This window comes from Trichomycterus rosablanca, chromosome 13 (genome assembly GCF_030014385.1).
Source record: "Trichomycterus rosablanca isolate fTriRos1 chromosome 13, fTriRos1.hap1, whole genome shotgun sequence".
Lineage (NCBI taxonomy): Eukaryota > Metazoa > Chordata > Actinopteri > Siluriformes > Trichomycteridae > Trichomycterus > Trichomycterus rosablanca.
The window spans coordinates 26347093-26373919 of NC_086000.1; the positions used below are offsets into that span (position 1 = coordinate 26347093).

At 39.6% G+C, this 26827-nt stretch overlaps 1 protein-coding gene across 1 annotated transcript; it reads left to right on the top strand.

The window, feature by feature from the left end:
- Nucleotides 1-261: 261 nt before the first annotated feature.
- Nucleotides 262-26751, top strand: flvcr2a (FLVCR choline and putative heme transporter 2a). The gene is made up of 10 exons (XM_063006735.1): nucleotides 262-795; nucleotides 10004-10145; nucleotides 15292-15432; nucleotides 15582-15649; nucleotides 16586-16689; nucleotides 21029-21139; nucleotides 22229-22334; nucleotides 22953-23064; nucleotides 26190-26254; nucleotides 26649-26751. Exons 1-10 carry the CDS (start codon nucleotides 262-264, stop codon nucleotides 26700-26702), a joined length of 1437 nt encoding a protein of 478 aa, XP_062862805.1. The 3' UTR covers nucleotides 26703-26751.
- Nucleotides 26752-26827: the final 76 nt, after the last annotated feature.

Here is a 26827-nt window from a genome sequence, read left to right on the forward strand (position 1 = left end):
ACCCTGGCAAAATAAAAAAAATCTGATTATAAGGTTGATGTGAATCGTGAGAATGATGTGGAGCCACCTCTTATCTGTACCACGTGCTATGATTAAAAGCTTGGGGAGGTGCTGGAGCTCAGTATTAACTTCTCTGGTTAAGATCAGATCAGTTCAATCCACAGCTAGTCTGAACCAAAGCACTTAACAGCTGTGTGGAAAGTTTGCATCCAGATTTATTAGTTACTGACAAACGTAGAACTCGGATGCACTTGGTGAAAAATGTGCCAGTTTAATGTTAGAGAACGCGAGCAGGCTGAGGATCGAACCGGGAGCTCGGATCAGTGCGCACAGAGTGCAGTGGAGACTCCGAGTCTGACCCGGCTGTTTAAGAGAAGATGGTTAATAGTTTTGCTCTTCAGCTCGTACTCGCTGTGCAATGCGTATCAGTGGATTCAGTACGCGATCATCAGCAACATCTTCATGCACTTCTACAGTGTGAGCGCGTTCACTGTGGACTGGATGTCCATGGTTTACATGCTCACCTACATTCCGCTGGTGTTGCCGGTAACCTGGCTGCTGGACAGAAAGGGTCTGCGCGTAATTGCGCTCATAGCGGCCGCCGTTAATTGCGCAGGAGCGTGGATTAAAGTAGCAAGTGCAGATCCGAACCTCTTCTGGGTGAGTGCTCTAGGACAAGTGACATGTTCCATATCGCAGGTGTTCATCCTCGGAATGCCCTCCCGCATCGCCGCTGTGTGGTTCGGTCCAGAAGAGGTGTCCACCGCATGCGCCATCGGTGTCTTCGGCAACCAGGTGAGTCCAGTCAAGTCAAGTCAAGTCAACTTTATTTATATAGCGCTTTTTACAATAGACATTGTCTCAAAGCAACTTTACAAAATCCAGGACCAACAGATACAAAAACCCCTGTTGAGCAAGCCGAGGGCGACTGTGGCAAGGAAAAACTCCCTGAAAATTACAGGAAGAAACCTTGAGAGGAACCAGACTCAGCAGGGCCCATCCTTCTTGGGTGGCCTGGAGGATACTTTAAATAAATACACGATTTACACAAATCATACAAACACAGAATTAAATGATCTAAAAGTCATAACTGGTAATAAATAGATAAATAAACAATTAAATAATAATAGAGTTGTTATCCGCTCTAGTCTTCAATAAAGTCTGTAGTGATCTCTTGTCGTTGCAATTACTCCAGACCAGTCACATCTGACAGGAGCAGCATCGTTGTCCCGGCAGTCTCGACTTTAATCCTTAACCTCGGCGGGTAAACAGGTTTCCATCAGAATGCCCTCGGGGTAAAACAACAGAGAATGTAGTTAATAATGTACAATGCTAGTTGACAAACAGTTTTACAGAGAGTTTTAGACTCTAAAAGAGGTTTATCATATCATGGGGACTCTAGAGGTTTTTTTCCAGTACGCCTTAATTGCCAGTGGGATTGGTAAATTTCACTCATCTTTAACTAAAGTAAATTTATATACGACCAAAAGTATCTGGACACCTGTCCATGAGCTTGTGGCACGTCCCACTTAAACCTTCTTTGTAGCCATTACATCCTCCCCTTACCACAGTGGTGGTTCTAGACCAGTGGTTCTCAAACTGTGGTACGCCAGATAATCTCGGAAATCTCGGATAACTACATGCACCGAAAAAATAAATAATTTAATAATTATGAATATAAAAATGAAAGAAAATGTGTAAATTACTAATAAAATCTGTTTCAAAGTTCTTATAATTCTGTTTGAATAAAATCAGTTTAATTGTATTAAAACGAATGTGTTTTTAAAAATATTCGGGGCTACGCAGCCACCGTACTTCATTACGTCTATACTTCACGTTCGCGGTTTCCATCTCAAAATTTCCGAAAGTGATCAGTAAAGTGATCAGTAGCTCTCTCGCTTTTATCTGAGCCAGATCTGTGTTTGAATCTCATTGATCTCGTTCCTGACATCACAAGGCTGCTCCGCTAAACAGGCGCTAAACTCACTGTAACGGTCAGTGGTAACTGCATATATACTGGTGCTGGTCATAAAATTAGAATATCATGAAAAAGTTGATTTATTTCAGTAATTCCTTTCAAAAAGTGAAACTTGTATATTATATTAATTTAATAATTTATTTTATTTGAAAAGCGCCTTTCATGACACCCAAGGACACTGTACAATAAGAATATAGAAAATCTAAGCAAAATAAATAAAATACACATTTACTAAGCAAAAAAATAAAATAATAATAATAATAAAATACACATTTAGCAATAAATAAATAAAATACACATTTACTAAGCAAGAAATAAATAAAATACACATTTACTAGGCAATAAATAAATAAAATACACATTTACTAAGCAATAAATAAATAAAATACACATTTACTAAGCAATAAATAAATAAAATACACATTTACTAAGCAAGAAATAAATAAAATACACATTTACAAACATAGGAAACACCAAACATGTGGCACAGTTCTGAGTCAGCTGGAAAAGATGTTTTGAGGGGGTTTGAACGCTGCTGCAGATGAGATTTCTGTACTTCTGGTGGGAGGAGCCTAGCATCACCTTGGCAACCTCACTGCGTTGCAGTGACCAGAGTGAGGGAATGTTGCTGTTAGCATGCTGTTGGTAAACAGAAGTCCGACCTGAGGCTCGGTGGGAATATTTAGGCCTTTGCAAAATACCAGGGTCGCGGTGGAGCAGTAAAGATGTTGGAGGTTTATACCGTGAATGTCCCAGAGCATAGAGTTCACTGTAAGAGCACTCCATCGTCATGATGAGACGTTGTCTAGACCAGAAAAGTTGCAGAGACTCCAGCCATCCAATCCCAGCAGCCAAAGGAGCAATTCAAAACCATCCACACTGACAGTTAGACACAACAGCAGATGTTACACAGAGCAGCGGACACAGAAAACAGTTAATCCGCTAACTCTCACTGCTCCGGATACACCGCTCCACATCATAGAAGCATCAGCAGCACAAGCACAGTAAAAAAGATCCCAAATCCAGTGCATAAAATCCAGTCAAATGTTTCGTGCAATGTTTCCGTTCAAACAGTTTCACCGGGGGAGAAGCGGCATCCAAACGCACCAGCATTATCTCTCACGACCCAAAAATGCACAAATGGCTAGTGACCACAGGAGTGTGCGAAAAGATGAAAATGAAAGAAAATTACGATAAAAATAAAATAAAATAAAACAAAATACGGCAACGGTAGCGGCAGCCAAATGCGCCAGCGTTCACCATCACCATGACTACGAAGGAGTTCATTACACACAGATCAGCCCCGGTTCTGGACTGCTTTGCTTGGGGGGGCAGTAAAACCTAATGAGGGGGCATGTTGAGTCATGTTTTTGAAGCCAGAAATATATTCAAGGCTTGATTTGTGCATGAATGATGACAGCCAAGCTATTGATACTGGCTTAAAGTGATGTATGAGGTAAAGAAATAAAAATGCATGTTTTCGAACTTAAACTTAAAACCCAATGATTAAAAAATACATGTTGATTATGTAAATGGAGAAAAAAGATTATCTAATTGTATTTCATTTTAATACGCCCCCTTAATTAAATTGCCATTACTAATAGAACAACTCTATTTCTTGAAAGGCTTTAATACAAATTTAAGTCAAAGCTGACAAATGTACCTACACACAGACTGAGAATATTCAAACGTGGAAATAGGAATGAGTGAGAATATTTATATTATTGGGAAATTAAAATATAAAGAAAACAAAAGAATACTAATTCTGTAAAAAAAAAGTGTTTACCAGTATACCTGCCTCTCGCTCACACTAACAGAACATATACTGCCGAACTGAACTGTTTGGGGCAGTCTGCCGATTTTTATATGACTCAAAGAGCCAATCAGGAATAAGCAAGGAAATATCTTCACACTGTAAAACAAAATGCATTTTTGTGATTGGTTCAGAGATCATTTTAAAAATAGCCCCCCTCAGCCCCCCCCCCCTAGCGCCGGCCCTGACACAGACTGATACATTTCAAATGTTTATTTCTTTTAATGTTGATGATTATAACTGACAACTAATGAAAACCCCAAATTCAGTATCTCAGAAAATTAGAATATTACTTAAGATCAATACAAAAAAAGGATTTTTAGAAATGTTGGCCAACTGAAAAGTATGAACATGAAAAGTATGAGCATGTACAGCACTCAATACTTAGTTGGGGCTCCTTTTGCCTGGATTACTGCATGGAGTCCATCAGTCTGTGGCACTGCTCAGGTGTTATGAGAGCCCAGGTTGCTCTGATAGTGGCCTTCAGCTCTTCTGAATTGTTGGGTCTGGCGTATCGCATCTTCCTCTTCACGATACCCCATAGATTTTCTATGGGGTTAAGGTCAGGCGAGTTTGCTGGCCAATTAAGAACAGGGATACCATGGTCCTTAAACCAGGTACTGGTAGCTTTGGCACTGTGTGCAGGTGCCAAATCCTGTTGGAAAATGAAATCTGCATCTCCATAAAGTTGGTCAGCAGCAGGAAGCATGAAGTGCTCTAAAACTTCCTGGTAGACGGCTGCGTTGACCTTGGACCTCAGAAAACACAGTGGACCAACACCAGCAGATGACATGGCACTCCAAACCATCACTGACTGTGGAAACTTTACACTGGACCTCAAGCAACGTGGATTCTGTGCCTCTCCTCTCTTCCTCCAGACTCTGGGACCTTGATTTCCAAAGGTAATGCAAAAATTACTTTCATCAGAGAACATAACTTTGGGCCACTCAGCAGTCCTTTTTGTCTTTAGCCCAGGCGAGACGCTTCTGACGCTGTCTCTTGTTCAAGAGTGGCTTGACACAAGGAATGCGACAGCTGAAACCCATGTCTTGCATACGTCTGTGCATGGTGGTTCTTGAAGCACTGACTCCAGCTGCAGTCCACCCTTTGTGAATCTCCCCCACATTTTTGAATGGGTTTTGTTTCACAATCCTCTCCAGGGTGCGGTTATCCCTATTGCTTGTACACTTTTTTCTACCACATCTTTTCCTTCCCTTCGCCTCTCTATTAATGTGCTTGGACACAGAGCTCTGTGAACAGCCAGCCTCTTTAGCAGTGACCTTTTGTGTCTTGCCCTCCTTGTGCAAGGTGTCAATGGTCGTCTTTTGGACAACTGTCAAGTCAGCAGTCTTCCCCATGATTGTGTAGCCTACAGAACTAGACTGAGAGACCATTTAAAGGCTTTTGCAAGTGTTTTGAGTTAATTAGCTGATTAGAGTGTGGCACCAGGTGTCTTCAATATTGTACCTTGTCACAATATTAAAATTTTCTGAGATACTGAATTTGGGGTTTGCATTAGTTGTCAGTTATAATCATCAACATTAAAAGAAATAAACATTTGAAATATATCAGTCTGTGTGTAATGAATGAATATAATATACAAGTTTCACTTTTTGAATGGAATTACTGAAATAAATCAACTTTTTCCATGATATTCTAATTTTATGACCAGCACCAGTACTAGTGATGAGTCGTTCATGAACTATCCGATTCTATTGAACGGATCTTTGAAATGAACGAAAGGAACCTTTTAGGAGTCTTTTATTTCTGCGCAGTTCGTATAGACTGTAATCCACCCATTCAGCTTCACATCAGTAGAGGGAATTAATCATAAGTTGTAATGAGAGCTGTTTATTGTCGATATTCAAATCCGAAAACAGTTTTAGTGTCGCGGAGACACACACACATACAGTGTATCACAAAAGTGAGTACACCCCTCACATTTCTGCAGATATTTAAGTATATCTTTTCATGGGACAACACTGACAAAATGACACTTTCACACAATGAAAAGTAGTCTGTGTGCAGCTTATATAACAGTGTAAATTTATTCTTCCCTCAAAATAACTCAATATACAGCCATTAATGTCTAAACCACCGGCAACAAAAGTGAGTACACCCCTAAGAGACTACACCCCTAAATGTCCAAATTGAGCACTGCTTGTCATTTTCCCTCCAAAATGTCATGTGATTTGTTAGTGTTACTAGGTCTCAGGTGTGCATAGGGAGCAGGTGTGTTCAATTTAGTAGTACAGCTCTCACACTCTCTCATACTGGTCACTGAAAGTTCCAACATGGCACCTCATGGCAAAGAACTCTCTGAGGATCTTAAAAGACGAATTGTTGCGCTACATGAAGATGGCCAAGGCTACAAGAAGATTGCCAACACCCTGAAACTGAGCTGCAGCACAGTGGCCAAGATCATCCAGCGTTTTAAAAGAGCAGGGTCCACTCAGAACAGACCTCGCGTTGGTCGTCCAAAGAAGCTGAGTGCACGTGCTCAGCGTCACATCCAACTGGTGTCTTTGAAAGATAGGCGCAGGAGTGCGGTCAGCATTGCTGCAGAGATTGAAAAGGTGGGGGGTCAGCCTGTCAGTGCTCAGACCATACGCCGCACACTACATCAAATTGGTCTGCATGGCTGTCACCCCAGAAGGAAGCCTTTTCTGAAGTGTCTACACAAGAAAGCCCGCAAACAGTTTGCTGAAGACATGTCAACAAAGGACATGGATTACCGGAACCATGTCCTATGGTCTGATGAGACCAAGATTAATTTGTTTGGTTCAGATGGTCTCAAGCATGTGTGGCGGCAATCAGGTGAGGAGTACAAAGAAAAGTGTGTCATGCCTACAGTCAAGCATGGTGGTGGGAATGCCATGGTCTGGGGCTGCATGAGTGCAGCAGGTGTTGGGGAGTTACATTTCATTGAGGGACACATGAACTCCAATATGTACTGTGAAATACTGAAGCAGAGCATGATCCCCTCCCTCCGGAAACTGGGTCGCAGGGCAGTGTTCCAGCATGATAATGACCCCAAACACACCTCTAAGACGACCACTGCTTTATTGAAGAGGCTGAGGGTAAAGGTGATGGACTGGCCAAGCATGTCTCCAGACCTAAACCCAATAGAACATCTTTGGGGCATCCTCAAGCGGAAGGTGGAGGAGCGCAAAGTCTCGAATATCCGCCAGCTCCGTGATGTCGTCATGGAGGAGTGGAAAAGCATTCCAGTGGCAACCTGTGAAGCTCTGGTAAACTCCATGCCCAGGAGAGTTAAGGCAGTTCTGGAAAATAATGGTGGCCACACAAAATATTGACACTTCAGGAACTTTCACTAAGGGGTGTACTCACTTTTGTTGCCGGTGGTTTAGACATTAATGGCTGTATATTGAGTTATTTTGAGGGAAGAATAAATTTACACTGTTATATAAGCTGCACACAGACTACTTTTCATTGTGTGAAAGTGTCATTTTGTCAGTGTTGTCCCATGAAAAGATCTACTTAAATATCTGCAGAAATGTGAGGGGTGTACTCACTTTTGTGATACACTGTACACTTACATTCACATACACTAACACCACACACATAAACACACACACACACACACACAGAGAGAGAGAGAGAGAGAGAGAGCTAGAGCTAGTAGTATAATGACAAATAATTAAGAAATAAACTATAAACTTGTTTAATTGCATGTGTTAAATCTGGTTCTTTCATGGCGCTTATGTTTTAAAGCAGAAATAAACACAGGCACATCTCTGCACAAAAGAGGATTGTTCTGAAACTTAATGCAATGCAACCACAGTCTGTCTCTTCCCTGTAGTTTTTTTTCCTTTTGAAATAAATCTTTTTTTCTCGTTTAAGTGTTGTTTGAATTAGGCCTACATTTAAGGCAAGGTTGCAACATTTGATATTAATATCGGGGCTGTCTTATAGTTTACCCAGTAGCGCCTCCCAAAGAACGAAGATTTCTTTGAACGGCTCTTTAAAAGGAACCAAGCCAAAAGATCCGGCTGCCTTCAAGAAGCCATAATTACCATCACTAATATATGTACACACACACCTAATTAATGTGTGCCATATGTGGTTCTGTGATGAGAAACATAGGTGGTACTTGGAAGTTTTGGTTTGATAATGGGTGGTACTTGGTCTAAAAAGTTTGAGAACCACTGTTCTAGACCGGCTGGCTGGGGCCAGAGGCTACGTTAGAGGCTACGTTAGAGGGGCCAATTACTTTCTGCCCAAATGTGCATTGTGGGCATTCAGAGGAAACAGTTGATATTAGATAGAATTCAACATTTTATTTTTCAGTCTACATTTTCTTGAGTTTGATGTAAACAGATCAACCAAAAAAAAATCACCATTTAAATATTATTTATATAGTCCTTTTGTTTTTCATATTCAATTTGAGTTTCATATACTGTATTCCTAGGGGGGCCGTAGGTGGGGCCAAGCTGGTTGTCACAGGGGCACTGGAACCGCCACTGCCTTACCATGAAGGCTTTCTAAAGAATGTGCAGTATGTCTGCTGGCGTCTGTTCCCATCTTTACTTAAAAGAGCATTTGAGGTCAGGAACTGATGGTAGAGGAAAAGGCTTGGCTCGCAATCAACGTCCTATTTCATCCCAGTGGTGCTTGATGGAGTTGAGGAGTCAAGAGTCAAGAGAGGTTTATTGTCATTTCAGCTATATACAAGTACATATAGGCCAGTGATAGCTCAGTGGTTAAGGTACTGGACTAGTAAACAAAAGGTTGCCGGTTCAAGCCCCACCACCACCAAGTTGCCACTGTTGGGCCCCTGAGCAAGGCCCTTAACCCTCAATTGCTCATTGTGTTCAGCTCATTGTGTAAGTCGCTTTGGATAAAAGCGTCTGCTAAATGCTGAAAATGTAAATGTAAATATAGAAATGAAACAACGTTCCTCCAGGTCCAAGGTGCAACACAGAACAAAAAGTGCAGTACAGTACAGTACAGTGCAGGTAGACAACATTACAATAATACAAGAATGCTTAAAATAAATAAAGGAAGACAAGACTAGAGACAAGTGTTGGTTAGTACATGGTACTGAGTAAATAATGGTGAGGTAGATTATACACAAGTTATGTGTATCAGTCAAGTTAAGTCAGACTAATTTATTTAACGCTTCTTACTATGAACATTGTCTCACATCAACTTTACCCCTGCTGAGCAAGCTGAGGGCGACAGTGGCAAGGAAAAATCCTTGAATCCTTGAGAGGAACCAGGACAGGGTTCTGTTAAGGCCACTAGTGTTCCTACATATCAAATTCATCCAACCATGTCTTTGTTGTGCACAAAGACACAGTAATGATGGAAAAGAAAAGAGCCTTCTTTAATCAGTTATCACATTTTTGGGTTGGAAAAAAGGAAAAAAGTTTTAACAGCTGGTGGGGAAGAGGATGAAAGGTTAGTTGAGGTCAGTGCTTCATGCCGGGTATGGGGTTTTTGCCTCACCAAACTTTTTAAAGCAATGTCTTGTTAATGTCACTGTTAATTGGCTACCTAATATACAGGTGCCATTGTAACAATAAATAGATAAATAATGTTATTTACTTCACCTGTCATTGGTTTTAATGGTGTATGTTCCTACTTAGTCCCAGTGTACTTTCATTTCGCTCCTGGGAAACCAGATGTTTTTGTTGTACTTTTTGGTCTGGTACTGTTTTGTTTTATTTTGGGTTTCTTGAGGAAAAAGGAGTGTGGAGAGAGTGCATGTTGACCTATTTTTGGTTTCTTAATGACAAACAAATTTAACCTTTGTTGGAATGTTTTATTGAGAGGTTCTCCTGAAATCATGACCATTATCAGAAATACTGAATCTTGCTAAAGGTGTATGTTCTGCACAACATAAGGATATGAAATCTACTACTACCTCTATTACTACTACTACTACTACTAAGTTACACTTAGACAGCACCTTACACAAACCCAATGTTGCTTTACAAAGTGCATAGAATCTAATCAAGAGTGGTGGCAGAAAGTAAGTGGAAGTAAGCTGAGAAGCTTGGCTTCTGCCAGTCCACTGATACAGTGGATGACTGTATCAATGTCACTGGATCAATGTAAAGTTAACACAAAACTGTTAAAGTGCAATTTCATTTCTTATGTTATACTGATTCTTGTGTAAAGTGAGTTAAATGTTCTGAGTTTTGTTTATTGTAATAAGTCACAATTTATTTCCTTTTTTTCCACAGCTTGGCATTGCCATTGGATTTTTGGTGCCACCAATTCTTGTGCCCAATGTGGATGACAAGGATGAACTGGCTTATCATATCAGGACTATGTTTTATATCACAGCCGGTGTGGCAAGCTTCATCTTTATTCTGGTTGTCATTGGTAAGACTATCAGGTATTATCTACACTCTAAACTGCTTTCCTATAAATGCTTTCCTACAGATGTCAAACAACCTTTAAACATGTATAAGATCATAATTATTATGTCATTATTAACATACATGGAGCTATAATTTAAAATTGTTATTTTTTTATTTTAAAATAAGCAATGGTCAACAGTTTCACCCACGTTCCAGCAGCTTTGAATTAATGGCAGTTCTGTTTTTGGGTGGTTTTTGGATTACATTTGATCATCCACAGAAATTTCTAATGTGACAGTGACCTTGGTTTCATGTACTTTGCTCCAATGGACAGTTATTTGTTATCATGAATGTTAAAGTTGCTTAGAAATGACTCCAAGTTTGAAAATGCCAGCCCTTCGGCTTTGCCAGCCAGGTGACACCTACTGTTTGGTCAAAGCAACACGGGCTGTGGAGGAATAGAATAGCATTTGTTAGGTATATAGATAGATAGATAGATAGATAGATAGATAGATAGATAGATAGATAGATAGATAGATAGATAGATAGATAGATAGATAGATAGATAGATAGATAGATAGATAGATAGATAGATAGATAGATAGATAGATAGATAGATAGATAGATAGATAGATAGATAGATACAGTGTATCACAAAAGTGAGTACACCTCTCACATTTTTGCAGATATTTAAGTATATCTTTTCATGGGACAACACTGACAAAATGACACTTTGACACAATGAAAAGTAGTCTGTGTGCAGCTTATATAACAGTGTAAATTTATTCTTCTCTCAAAATAACTCAATATACAGCCATTAATGTCTAAACCACCGGCAACAAAAGTGAGTACACCCCTTAGTGAAAGTTCCTGAAGTGTCAATATTTTGTGTGGCCACCATTATTTCCCAGAACTGCCTTAACTCTCCTGGGCATGGAGTTTACCAGAGCTTCACAGGTTGCCACTGGAATGCTTTTCCACTCCTCCATGACGACATCACGGAGCTGGCGGATATTCGAGACTTTGCGCTCCTCCACCTTCCGCTTGAGGATGCCCCAAAGATGTTCTATTGGGTTTAGGTCTGGAGACATGCTTGGCCAGTCCATCACCTTTACCCTCAGCCTCTTCAATAAAGCAGTGGTCGTCTTAGAGGTGTGTTTGGGGTCATTATCATGCTGGAACACTGCCCTGCGACCCAGTTTCCGGAGGGAGGGGATCATGCTCTGCTTCAGTATTTCACAGTACATATTGGAGTTCATGTGTCCCTCAATGAAATGTAACTCCCCAACACCTGCTGCACTCATGCAGCCCCAGACCATGGCATTCCCACCACCATGCTTGACTGTAGGCATGACACACTTATCTTTGTACTCCTCACCTGATTGCCGCCACACATGCTTGAGACCATCTGAACCAAACAAATTAATCTTGGTCTCATCAGACCATAGGACATGGTTCCAGTAATCCATGTCCTTTGTTGACATGTCTTCAGCAAACTGTTTGCGGGCTTTCTTGTGTAGAGACTTCAGAAGAGGCTTCCTTCTGGGGTGACAGCCATGCAGACCAATTTGATGTAGTGTGCGGCGTATGGTCTGAGCACTGACAGGCTGACCCCCCACCTTTTCAATCTCTGCAGCAATGCTGACAGCACTCCTGCGCCTATCTTTCAAAGACAGCAGTTGGATGTGACGCTGAGCACGTGCACTCAGCTTCTTTGGACGACCAACTCGAGGTCTGTTCTGAGTGGACCCTGCTCTTTTAAAACGCTGGATAATCTTGGCCACTGTGCTGCAGCCCAGTTTCAGGGTGTTGGCAATCTTCTTGTAGCCTTGGCCATCTTCATGTAGCGCAACAATTCGTCTTTTAGGATCCTCAGAGAGTTCTTTGCCATGAGGTGCCATGTTGGAACTTTCATGACCAGTATGAGAGAGTGTGAGAGCTGTACTACTAAATTGAACACACCTGCTCCCTATGCACACCTGAGACCTAGTAACACTAACAAATCACATGACATTTTGGAGGGAAAATGACAAGCAGTGCTCAATTTGGACATTTAGGGGTGTAGTCTCTTAGGGGTGTACTCACTTTTGTTGCCGGTGGTTTAGACATTAATGGCTGTATATTGAGTTATTTTGAGGGAAGAATAAATTTACACTGTTATATAAGCTGCACACAGACTACTTTTCATTGTGTCAAAGTGTCATTTTGTCAGTGTTGTCCCATGAAAAGATATACTTAAATATCTGCAGAAATGTGAGGGGTGTACTCACTTTTGTGATACACTGTAGATAGATAGATAGATAGATAGATAGATAGATAGATAGATAGATAGATAGAGTGCCTTGCAAAAGTATTCAGCCCCCTTGAACTTTTCAACCTTTTGCCACATTTCAGGCTTCAAACATAACGATATGAAATTGTAATTTTTTGTGAAGAATCAACAACAAGTGGGACACAATCGTGAAGTGGAATGAAATTTATTGGATATTTTAAACTTTTTTTAGAAATAAAAAACTAAAAAGTGGGGCGTGCAATATTATTCAGCCCCTTTACTTTCAGTGCAGCAAACTCACTCCAGAAGTTCAGTGAGGATCTCTGAATGATCCAATGTTGACCTAAATGACTGATGGTGATAAATAGAATCCACCTGTGTGTAATCAAGTCTCCGTATAAATGCACCTGCTCTGTGACAGTCTCAGAGTTCTGTTTAAAGCGCAGAGAGCATCATGAAGACCAAGGAACACACCAGGCAGGTCCGAGATACTGTTGTGGAGAAGTTTAAAGCCGGATTTGGATACAAAAAGATTTCCCAAGCTTTAAACATCTCAAGGAGCACTGTGCAAGCGATCATATTGAAATGGAAGGAGTATCAGACCACTGCAAATCTACCAAGACCCGGCCGTCCCTCTAAACTTTCAGCTCAAACAAGGAGAAGACTGATCAGGGATGCAGCCAAGAGGCCCATGATCACTCTGAATGAACTGCAGAGATCTACAGCTGAGGTGGGAGACTCTGTCCATAGGACACAATCAGTCGTACACTGCACAAATCTGGCCTTTATGGAAGAGTGGCAAGAAGAAAGCCATTTCTCAAAGATATCTATAAATAAGTCACCTGGGAGACACACCAAACATGTGGAAGAAGGTGCTCTGGTCAGATGAAACCAAAATCGAACTTTTTGGCCACAATGCAAAACGTTATGTTTGGCGTAAAAGCAACACAGCTCATCACCCTGAACACACCATCCCCACTGTCAAACATGGTGGTGGCAGCATCATGGTTTGGGCCTGCTTTTCTTCAGCAGGGACAGGGAAGATGGTTAAAATTGATGGGAAGATGGATGGAGCCAAATACAGGACCATTCTGGAAGAAAACCTGTTGCAGTCTGCAAAAGACCTGAGACTGGGACGGAGATTTATCTTCCAACAAGACAATGATCCAAAACATAAAGCAAAATCTACAATGGAATGGTTCACAAATAAACGTATCCAGGTGTTAGAATGGCCAAGTCAAAGTCCAGACCTGAATCCCATCGAGAATCTGTGGAAAGAGCTGAAAACTGCTGTTCACAAACGCTCTCCATCCAACCTCACTGAGCTCGAGCTGTTTTGCAAGGAAGAATGGGCAAAAATTTCTGTCTCTCGATGTGCAAAACTGATAGAGACATACCCCAAGCGACTTGCAGCTGTAATCGCAGCAAAAGGTGGCGCTACAAAGTATTAACGCAAGGGGGCTGAATAATATTGCACGCCCCACTTTTCAGTTTTTTATTTCTAAAAAAAGTTTAAAATATCCAATACATTTCGTTCCACTTCACGATTGTGTCCCACTTGTTGTTGATTCTTCACAAAAAATTACAATTTCATATCGTTATGTTTGAAGCCTGAAATGTGGCAAAAGGTTGAAAAGTTCAAGGGGGCTGAATACTTTTGCAAGGCACTGTAGATAGATAGATAGATAGATAGATAGATAGATAGATAGATAGATAGATAGATAGATAGATAGATAGATAGATAGATAGAGTTACATATATTAAAAATAATAATTCAAAATGAAATAACACTTTGACATACATAGTATAACATATATAACAGATGTATATTTACTGTAAAAGAATCATTAACAGATGCTATTATTACTGTTCTGGCTTGGCAGGGTCATTCTTTCTCAGCTGTGCTGTACCAAAGGGTTTAAAGGGTTAGGGATTAAAGACTTTGTAGCTGTCATACTATACACTTAAAAATGTTCACACTTTTATTGATGTATTATCATTTAACATTTGTACCCAAGGATTCCATGAGCCCATATTTTATGATGAATACAATAATGATACCAAAGCCCAGAATGTTGCTCAATACCCAGTACTGATCTACTGCTGACATCTTTTTAGTTGTCATAGTGATAAAGGCAGTGGCAATGGGTTTTAAAAAGTACACCAAAAAATACTTTATATAGGCTAAAAATATGTGAACACCCCTCTTGTGATTGAATGTGCACAAATTCACAACAATTTGTGAAAAAGCTTCCCGAAATAATATAAGCTATTATAGCCACAAAGGGGCACGTGGGTTTGAAATTGTACAAGTTCGTGCTCCAAAGAATTCTGGTTATATAGTGTACGTTATGTAAAATCTGATCAGTTACTATTCAGCATTATGCTCAATTTGTAACACATATAACACTTTGATGAAATATATATTCACTATCTTTATTTGTATTTGATTGCCATGTTGTATAATTTATAATGGTAAGTTGTTCTAAATGCCTCATTGCTCAGTTATAAATTATAATGACTTTTTCCTGTTGTGCTGTAAAAGTAAATCGTGAAAATGGTATAATTTTTCTAGATTTATATCAAGCATGTAAATGTTTTGGAGTGGCTTTGGCTGAGCTTGTACAGGAAAATAATACCACATACAATATTCTCAGATCCACAAGCTGTTTTGGTGAGACACAAACAGAAGAAAAGACAGGGATCATATAGAGTCACGAATTAGCACTTTTTATAGATAATAGATTTTTCTATTTACTAATTCACTCTCTTAGTTGTTTCCTAACCATTTATTTATTTATTTATCTATCTGTTTTTAACAAAAATCACAAATACTGAATTAAATCAAATCCCAAGACCTTGATGGTTATTATATGTTCATGTTTTTACATCCAAGTGTTCCAGGAGAAGCCTGATGTTCCTCCCTCGCAGGCTCAAGTGACAATGCAAAACCTGCCACCTGAAGAGTATTCTTACATGTCATCCATTCAGAGGCTTCTCCGCAACAAACCATTCGTCATGCTTATTATTACCTATGGTAGGTCTGCCACTACTGAAAATATCAAGATGGATTAATTAAACATTCATATAATGAATTTACAGTCACTTATATCCTGTATTTCCTGTATTGTGAATTTCCCCACTGTGGGACTAATAGAGGATTATCTTATCTTATTTTTATTTTAGGATTAAATGTTGGGTGTTTCTATGCTGTTTCCACTCTTCTGAATCGAATGATCATTGACTACTATCCTGTAAGTCTAAAATAATCTTATCTACCACTCCAGTTCTCTCCCAGTTTGATTTTTTAGTTGAGCTGTCAGATGTAGGAATTGTAATGTCTTTGCTTAGTTCCAGAAGGGCACATCACAAATTTATATTTCATATGCATGATACGGACTGTCCAGATATGATTAATTTAGTTTATGATCTATTTTACAATACAGCATTATGATGTTATTAATATGTGCATACACCAAGTCATTACTCTGATAAAATGTCATTGCTAATCAAAAAACACAGTGAATATCCAGTGCCTTGAAAAAGTATTTAGATCCTTTCTTTATATTTAAACAAACATGTTTAAATGGTCCATTTCTTCATGATATTTTTTAAGTATGGTAGTGTCTCTAAAGACAAGTCAATAAACTAGAAGAGCAGTCACTAGAATAGTTACTGTGACACCATTAATCACTTTCATTGGGTTACAGAAGTGAGCAGCTGTGACTGAAAGTGGTTCACAGTTCAACCACGTGCAAGGTGCACACCAAAAGGGTCTTTATTTATTTTTTATTTTTTTGCATTTTTCCCAATTTTCCTCCCAACCTAGTCGTATCCAATTACCATTGGATTACAATTAGCATGTTTTTTGCTTTATTTAAAATTTACTGTTGGAAAAAACCCTTCTGGAAAAGCATACCACTACTCACTACTCTATTCCACTCTGATAAGGCTAAAGTGGAATCTTGTGGCTTAAATGCTTGGTAGTATGTGTGGTGTAAAAAGCATAGCGCACAATCAAGACTATACCATTCTAGCAGCAACAGGGACTAAAATGGGAACTTTTAGGTAATTACAGTTTTTTTCTTTGCTACTGAAATGTGACTTTTCATGGCTTTAAACAGTCAAATCTTTCTGTTCAAGAATCTGGATCACAGTATGAAAATACTAAAACAAATGTTCAATGACAGGGAGAGGAAGTGAATGCTGGAAGAATTGGTCTGACTATTGTGATTTCTGGTATGGTCGGCTCCCTCATCTGTGGCATCTGGTTGGACAAAACAAAGACCTACAAGTATGTATGACTTTTTTTTTTTATAGAAAAGACAACCTTACATCTTATTACATTCACCCCTCATGTGGCAGCTCTGTACTTAATTTAAAATGTAAAACTTAATTTAGGCTTTTTTGTGCCTGAACCCACTGCTCTTTTAATCCTTTAAGGTCTAAGAGGATTTGGTTGAACAATAACTACTGGATGCTTAAGATTCCATTACACATACTTTCCAAAAAAGTTCACTTGTTCACTTTCATAAGTTTATTGTGGGCTCTATAAAAACAAGACAAAATATATTGGGTAAAAGAACACATACATCAATATACTGTAGATTATTCTGTTAAAGGTGTAATAGTTTTAAATTGTCATTTATCTTTGTGCCATTGCCTCTCAATATCTTGGTAATGAACATGACTGTAGCCTGTGACCTCTCCATGCTCATTAAATAGGCCTAGTTTGACAGCACATATTGTAATGTGTTTAATTGAATTGTTTAATTCAAGAACCACCACAAAACCAGACTTCTTCTTAAATTGTAAAAATCAGTGAAATGTGGGATCTAGACATGCTTCTACCCAAGCATTTACTGGTCCCAGAAAGAAACTAGTGAGTTAGGAATCAGAATTTTGCAATTCTTAATATATAGTGGGGGAAATAAGTATTTGATCCCCTGCTGATTTTGTAAGTTTACCCCCTTACAAAGACTTGAACAGTCTATAATTTTTATGGAAGGTTTATTTTAACAGAGAGAGACAGAATATCAACAAAAAATCCAGGAAAAAAAACATTAAATAAAAGTTATAAATTAATTTGTATTTAATTAAGGGAAATAAGTATTTGATCCCCTACCAACCAGCAAGAATTCTGACCCCCACAGACCATGAGGCACACAAATTAGTCCTGTCCCTGTATAAAAGACTCCTGTCACAGAATCAGTTTCTTCCGTTCAAATCTCTCGACCACCATGGGCAAGACCAAAGAGCTATCAAAGGACGTCAGGGACAAGATTGTAGACCTGCACAAGGCTGGAATGGGCTACAAGACCATCAGCAAGAAGCTTGGTGAGAAAGAGACCACTGTTGGCGCGATCATTCGAAAATGGAAGAAATACAAGATCATAGTCAATCACCCTCACTCTGGAGCTCCATGCAAGATCTCACCTGGTGGGGTAAGAATGATTCTGAGAAAGGTGAGGTCAGTCCAGAATTACACGGGAGGAGCTTGTCAATGATCTCAAGGGAGCTGGGAGCAGAGAAATGCTGGATATGACCCCAAGAACACCATCCCCACTGGGCATTTCTCTGCCTCCAAACACGGCGAGTGGAGTTGATGCCAAAGAGCTCAATTTTGGTCTCATCTGACCATATCACATTCTCCCAAGCTTTCTCTGAATCATTCAGGTGTTCATTGGCAAACTTCAGACGGGCCTGTACATGAGCCTTCTTGAGCAAAGGGACTTTGCGGGCACTGCAGGATCTCAATCCATTACGGCGAAGTGTGTTACTAATGGTTTTCTTGGTGACTGTGCTCCCAGCTCCCTTGAGATCATTGACAAGCTCCTCCCGTGTAATTCTGGGCTGACCTCACCTTTCTCAGAATCATTCTTACCCCACCAGGTGAGATCTTGCATGGAGCTCCAGAGTGAGGGTGATTGACTGTGATCTTGTATTTCTTCCATTTCCGAATTATCGTGCCAACAGTGGTCTCTTTCTCACCAAGCTTCTTGCTAATGGTCTTGTAGCCCATTCCAGCCTTGTGCAGGTCTACAATCTTGTCCCTGACGTCCTTTGATAGCTCTTTGGTCTTGCCCATGGTGGTCGAGAGATTTGAATGGAAGAAACTGATTCTGTGACAGGAGTCTTTTATACAGGGACAGGACTAATTTGTGTGCCTCATGGGCACATAACCAGTCTGTGGGGGTCAGAATTCTTGCTGGTTGGTAGGGGATCTAATCAAGGACGGATTAAGGATAGTCTGGGCCCCCCCCCTGTTTCTCAACCTTTGTTCAGTCACGGCACCCTTTGTAAGTGTTCAAAATCTTGAGTTGGCCCCACTGGCCCGGTCAGTAATCCAGCCATGGATCTAATACTTATTTCCCTTAATTAAATACAAATTAATTTTTAACTTTTATTTAATGTTTTTTTTCTGGATTTTTTGTTGATATTCTGTCTCTCACTGTTAAAATAAACCTTCCATAAAAATTATAGACTGTTCAAGTCTTTGTAAGGGGGTAACTTACAAAATCAGCAGGGGATCAAATACTTATTCCCCCCACTGTGTATATATATATATATATATATATATATTAGGGCTGTCGAAGTTAACGCGATAATAACGCATTAACGCGACCTCAATTTAACGCGATTAAAAAAATTAGTGCCATTAACGCAAATTCTAGTTCATGTTGAGACTTGACTGGTAGAACAAACATTTTAATGTCGGACTTGCCACCGTTTTTCATTTGCGGTTTGTTAACATAATGTAACCGATCGTGGTAGTGATGCACTTGCATAATAAAGAAATAAATACACGCTATATTCACAAGTTGTCGGGAGCAGAACACTTTATTACACTTAATTAACTTCTTCTTCTGTACCGAATACCGGAAAGCTGAGTCGAGCACGTTAGTTCATGAACTATGGAAGCCCCAAAGGGTCAAAACACACTCACTTCGTGTAGAAACGGCCATCAAACCATCGTCACGATACAACCACAGACAAGTCTGATACAATAACTATGCCTTATCCCACCTAAAGCACCGCTGATCTACAATGTTTGCTGATGGAGAAATTCTAACCTACAATCTGACATTTACTGCCTAATATGTGAGTGAATAAAACTCCCTTACAGTTTTCTCTTGTCCCAGCAGTTTTTAACATCAGTACATTTAGCATAAAATGTGTTCACCATTTTAATTGTAACATTTCACTTAAAAATCTTTGTTTTCTATAACATTTACACAGATTTTTTTAAATGCGATTAATCGCGATTAACTATATGAAATTCTGAGATTAATCGCGATTAAAAATTTTAATCGTTTGACAGCCCTAATATATATATATATATATATATATATAAGTATAAAAAAAAAAATTTATCATTAGAACACAGCTAAAGGACTGTGACTGTCTAACAAATTCTTTGTCTATTACAAAGGAGATAAATAAAGAAATAAATATTGGAGCCGTTTAGGTGGCGCAGCAGTAAAACACGCTAGCACACCAGAACTGGGATTTCAAATACATCGTATCGAATCTCAGCTCTGCCATCCGACTGGGCGGCTGAATAAACAACATTTGGCTGTTGTTTATAGGGTAGGATAAAGCCGGGTAGGGACCTCATAACTAATGCAATTATAACCTGCACAGATTCGAGGAATAATGCTGATCAGGGTGTGGCTCTCCGTACACAAAGCTGATCGGCATATGAACTCGCCTTGTGCAGGTGAAAAGATGCAGTCGGCTACTGCACCTGTGTCGGAGGGTGTGTGTGACGCATAACGCAATTGGGTAAAAATTGGACGCCTTAAAATCGGGAGAAAAAGGGACAAAATGCATTAAAAAAAATATTGGATATGGTTGTCTTAGATTTAGATTTAAGTTTAAAAGATGGCATCACTCTTAAAACTCAGCATTTTGCTTCTTTTTTTTTGGAATATTTAATCTCTTTGACAAATACAAATTAAATGCTTATATGTGACTTTTGCTCTGTAAAAATTAAAAGCCAAAAAGCCATCTCTAAGACCCATACCTTCTAGAGAGGTTAGCTTTTTCATAAAACATGTCGATTATTGGTGTCCTCAGTTTAAAATAATTTCACTACCTAGTAAATAATAGCACATATATTAGATATTATATTTTCTCTATGACACTTTGTCTACACACATAGCTTGCCCTTATTCCTCCAAGTAAAAGCTACTCTGGCCTACTGGTTTATACAACCTTCCATTTCGATGAGCACATGTCATTCAGAAATGTATAATCAGGGTTGAGTTTCTTTTCTTTTGAGATTTAAAAGTGCCCAAGGCCATTTGCAGTAGTGGCAATGAAGTGGAACATTTTCTTATGCATGGTTGTACAACACAGTGCTGCTTCATAATACACTGTTTGCTTAATTAAATCAAGCCAGGACAATGAAAGCAATCTTGTTTTTATCATGTAATTCTTTATTAGACTAGATTAGTAGAGGGAATAAAATAAAGAATTACTATACAGATGGGAAAATGATTATAATAATCCTGATGATCATGATTCTGTTAAAAATACAAGACAGTTATCGTTATCTTATGCATTAATGAATTACAGTAACATTAAACTGTTTTACACAATTGAAAGACATCATTTATGTTTCCTTCCAGGCAGACCACACTTGCTGTATATCTCCTGTCTTTAGTGGGAATGGTTGTCTACTCCTTTACTCTTAACCTGGGTCATCTATGGATAGTTTTCATTACATCAGCAACACTAGGGTAAGAGCTAATGCAGTTACTGCAACACATTACTTTTGACGTTGCTTCTCTGTTGGAATGTGATAAGTGTATTTAAGCCATTAACATACTGTATACAGTCCATGGCTTTCTCCCAGACCTCATGCTACCATTACTGCAACTGTACTTTTTGTGACTGAAAACACATTCTTCTTGACTCTGGTGTTTGCTGTGGGATAATGAGTTTGTTTGGGTACATGCACAGACCATGTTTGAGTTCCAAACCACAAAATACAGAAAATAATAGTAAGCCAAATTTGTTTTTGGGACATGAAGGAGTAACTGTCTGGGATCTGGGATACAGTGTGGAGATTAGTGTGGCATAGTAGTGAAGCTATAGTTTTATTTTATATCCTAATATTTAGATGTTAGTATCCTTAATCATAACCAATCAAGTTGTTGATGTATTGGTTATAGTGAACCTCAGTTTTAAAAATTGTGTCACTCACTGTCTCTGTTGCAGCATACTGGTGTGTGTGTTTTAAGGTAATAAGGTCATATAAATTACCAGTTGGCATGGGTCATGCTGACCTAGGTCTGATCCATGGATCTGGTCATTGTCTGTGATAATGTTTGTGTGCTCTGTGTGTTTTTCCCCACATTCTCCTGTTTCATCCTACTTCTGGACTGGCTACTCTAAATTGTTTCATCCTACTTCCCAAAAACATGCAGATGGTGGATGCCCCTAGATGCCCCTAGATGTGAGTTTGAGATTGAAGGGTGTATTTCAAGGGCACCACTGTCACTGCGACCCTGACCTGGATGACGCTGTTAGTGAATGATAAAAAAAGCCTTTGCCTAGATACATGGCTTGGTCACATGGCTCAGTGACCAAGCTCCAGTATCCTGGTGACACTGGAGTTAATTCTAACCACTAGTTACTGTCTGTTTCTTCTCTAGGTACTTCAATTTCCTTCTACCTCCAAAATAAACCAGTTGGTCAATTGGCTTTTCTGAATTTTTCTTATGTGTGAGTTTTGGGCATGAATATGTGAGTGTGAGATGCCTTGTGATGGACTTGACTCCAGTGTTTCCATTGACTCAGATGTATTTTTTGCCTTTCTGTCACAGATTCTTTATGACTGGCTACCTACCACTGGGCTTTGAGTTTGCAGTGGAGTTGACATACCCAGAGTCAGAAGGCACATCGTCAGGCCTGCTCAACTGCTCAGCACAGGTAGACTGGGAATAAACCACACTATAATATATGGCTTCTTAGTAAGAGTAAACAAAAAAAAAGAGTTGCAAAAATGATTACATTATTATGCTATTATACAAATGAAGAGTTTGTAAGATGGTAAGAAGTCATAGATAAGCATGGGGCGAATTGTGAAAATAAAAATAATTTTACTTTTTAATGCCAAGTGAAGGGTGGCATTGTGGCTTAGTGGGTAGCACTGTCGCTTCACAGCAAGAAGGTCCTGGCTTTGATTCCCAGGTGGAGCGGTCTGGGTCCTTTCTGTGAAGAGTTTAAAGGTTTTTTCTGTGCCTGCGTGGGTTTCCTCCCAGTGTCCAAAGACACGTTGTCTGGTTCATTGGAGCTACTAAATCCCCTTGGTATGTATGTGTGATTGCCCTGTGATGGACTGGCAATCTGTCCTGGGTGTTTCCTGTCTTTTGCCCAGTGGACCCAACGTGACCCTAAATTGAATAAAGCAATGGTAAAACAGACAATGAATGAATGAATGACAGGTGCATGTAAGATATTACTAAAATACTGATTATTACAGTGTACAGCTCAATGTATTGGAAAACGAAACTAAACTGAATTTAACATGAATTTTCTCTTCTTTAGGTGTTTGGAATCATATTCACCATCTGTCAAGGGAGGATCATTGACTCCTACAGCACACTTGCTGGAAACATCTTTCTCTGTGTCTTTCTTGTTTTAGGAAGCATCATTACAGGTATGAGTAACTAAAAATAAACCATCATAGACAGCAATCCACAAGATTGTGTTTATGACTAATTACACAACATTGACTCAGGTTTATAAAATTTGTGTTACTGGGTCACAGTGTTTGTGTAATATAGGACAGCAGATAGTGGGTAATGGTAGGTCTTAAAAATGTGTCATCCGAGTTTAAATGTTGCACAATACTACAGTGAAAACTAGTGTTTGTCATCTCAGCGGTTTCTTGCTGCCAACATTGGCTATGTTTTTAGGATTCATGTATGGATTTTTTTCATTTTCACTAACTGCTTTAACTTGCACAAGGTCACATTTGGTATGGATGCATCTACACACACACACTAAAAGCAGCCCATGCGGATTTTGGGAGAACATAGGAAAATCCGCATAGGAATTTACATTTATGGCATTTAGCAGACACTTTTATCCAAACTGACTTACAATTGTGGCAGTATACAGTCTAGGCAACTGAGGGTTAAGGGTCCTGCTTAAGGGCCCAGCAGGAGCCACCTGGCAGTGGTGGGGCTTTAACATAAGGATACAACATAAGGTCCATAGATGCAAGTTGCTGTGCATTACCCTCTCCGCTAGTATATATGCGTTATGGGCAATATTGCCCTCTAGTGGCTAAAACGGTAAAATGGAAAAGACTTGACTACGCTTTTGGTGTTTTAGGTATTTCTGTGTAGCACAATGGTTCACAGGGTCAGCGCCCCTAACATCACAGGGGGTTTGCAAGGCTTTGCTCTGAGGTGCTCTGATTTTGTTGAAATACAATTTACACATGTTAAATAAAATCATGTAAAATAACTTAAAAATCCATATATTACATTATTTAACACAATATTTTCCATCAAAATGTGTAGGCACGCCTCTGTGACCCGCACTTTTAGTTTCATCAAATTAGCCAGCTGACTAGATGGCCCTGTTTTTTTTTGTCATCCTCATTTTTGCATTTAATGAATCCCTATTTTTTAAATGAAATGTCTGATAAACATAAAAGTGTGTTCATTAGTATCAAAAAAGAATGTACAGCTATACCTCGAGAGTTATTTCAACTTTATTATTTGTAGCGAGAAGCTAGCTAATGACAGTATGAAGCCAAGCAAAAAGAGACAACACCAGCAAACAGCTACAGTGTATCACAAAAGTGAGTACACCCCTCACATTTCTGCAGATATTTAAGTATATCTTTTCATGGGACAACACTGACAAAATGACACTTTGACACAATGAAAAGTAGTCTGTGTGCAGCTTATATAACAGTGTACATTTATTCTTCTCTCAAAAAAACTCAGTATACAGCCATTAATGTCTAAACTACCGGCAACAAAAGTGAGTACACCCCTAAGAGACTACACCCCTAAATGTCCAAATTGAGCACTGCTTGTCATTTTCCCTCCAAAATGTCATGTGATTTGTTAGTGTTACTAGGTCTCAGGTGTGCATAGGGAGCAGGCGTGTTCAATTTAGTAGTACAGCTCTCACACTCTCTCATACTGGTCACTGAAAGTTCCAACATGGCACCTCATGGCAAAGAACTCTCTGAGGATCTTAAAAGATGAATTGTTGCGCTACATGAAGATGGCCAAGGCTACAAGAAGATTGCCAACACCCTGAAACTGAGCTGCAGCACAGTGGCCAAGATCATCCAGCGTTTTAAAAGAGCAGGGTCCACTCAGAACAGACCTCGCGTTGGTCGTCCAAAGAAGCTGAGTGCACGTGCTCAGCGTCACATCCAACTGCTGTCTTTGAAAGATAGGCGCAGGAGTGCTGTCAGCATTGCTGCAGAGATTGAAAACGTGGGGGGTCAGCCTGTCAGTGCTCAGACCATACGCCGCACACTACATCAAATTGGTCTGCATGGCTGTCACCCCAGAAGGAAGCCTCTTCTGAAGTCTCTACACAAGAAAGCCCGCAAACAGTTTGCTGAAGACATGTCAACAAAGGACATGGATTACTGGAACCATGTCCTATGGTCTGATGAGACCAAGATTAATTTGTTTGGTTCAGATGGTCTCAAGCATGTGTGGCGGCAATCAGGTGAGGAGTACAAAGATAAGTGTGTCATGCCTACAGTCAAGCATGGTGGTGGGAATGCCATGGTCTGGGGCTGCATGAGTGCAGCAGGTGTTGGGGAGTTACATTTCATTGAGGGACACATGAACTCCAATATGTACTGTGAAATACTGAAGCAGAGCATGATCCCCTCCCTCCGGAAACTGGGTCGCAGGGCAGTGTTCCAGCATGATAACGACCCCAAACACACCTCTAAGACGACCACTGCTTTATTGAAGAGGCTGAGGGTAAAGGTGATGGATTGGCCAAGCATGTCTCCAGACCTAAACCCAATAGAACATCTTTGGGGCATCGTCAAGCGGAAGGTGGAGGAGCGCAAAGTCTCGAATATCCGCCAGCTCCGTGATGTCGTCATGGAGGAGTGGAAAAGCATTCCAGTGGCAACCTGTGAAGCTCTGGTAAACTCCATGCCCAGGAGAGTTAAGGCAGTTCTGGGAAATAATGGTGGCCACACAAAATATTGACACTTCAGGAACTTTCACTAAGGGGTGTACTCACTTTTGTTGCTTGTGGTTTAGACATTAATGGCTGTATATTGAGTTATTTTGAGGGAAGAATAAATTTACACTGTTATATAAGCTGCACACAGACTACTTTTCATTGTGTCAAAGTGTCATTTTGTCAGTGTTGTCCCATGAAAAGATATACTTAAATATCTGCAGAAATGTGAGGGGTGTACTCACTTTTGTGATACACTGTAAATGAAAAGGAGCCAAAGTGAAGAGTAAAAAGCTATAAAAAGAATCCAAAAGAAAATAAAAAAGCTATAATTAACGATATTTTTTGCTAATAAAGATTTGCAATGAATCACTTCATACCTTTGGTCAGTGATTGTGTGGACTGGGGGATCTCAGCTTTTCTTTGATGCTTGCAGGGGCGGACTCCAAGGAAAATAGTTGGGAACCAGCAGTGTAGCACATACTGTTGTATTACAGATAAATAACACACATAATAAACAGGCAAAGCATTGTGTTGATGAATTTTACTTGCAGTGTTGAACTATGGTGTGTATCTGATGGCACATTTTGCTTATGTCTACAGTTTTTATAAAAGCAGACCTGAGGCGACAGAAGGCAAACCAGCAGGCTGAAGCAGAGGCAGCAGCAGTACGTATCTTTTAAAGCTAAATGGTTTGTGAAGGATATTAAAGAGATTATACTTTCTGCAATGGTGGGTGCTTGGTGAGTAGTAAAATAGATCTGGGGTTTCAATCTCATCAAGAGGGGAGCGAACAGCCTAGCCATGTGGAGGTGCACTTGTCAGTGTGCTGTTAGTGCTGGTCCCAAGCCCGGATAAAATTAGGACGGTTGTGTCAGTAAGGCATCCAGCATAAGAACCGTGCTAAGACACTTTGACTTAAAAACTGCTTAATAAGATCAAACTTATGCATGGACAAGTAAAATAATATTTGTTTTCTTTATATATTCAGAAGAAAGAATGGTATTAATATTTTACTTTGAATAAAGCAGTGATACTTTATTTGCTCTGTTTGTTCTGAAGCAGTCGGGTTGCCAAGAAGATGGCCTATCATCAGTGAAGGCGGTCAAGATGTAAGAACGATAGTCTCTGCATTATTTACTACTACTAACTAAAAAAGCAAGAAGAGATGTATCAAGATGACCACATTTGCAGTCAACAAGGACATCACTTTATAATGAGTTTTATTATACGTTCTGGTA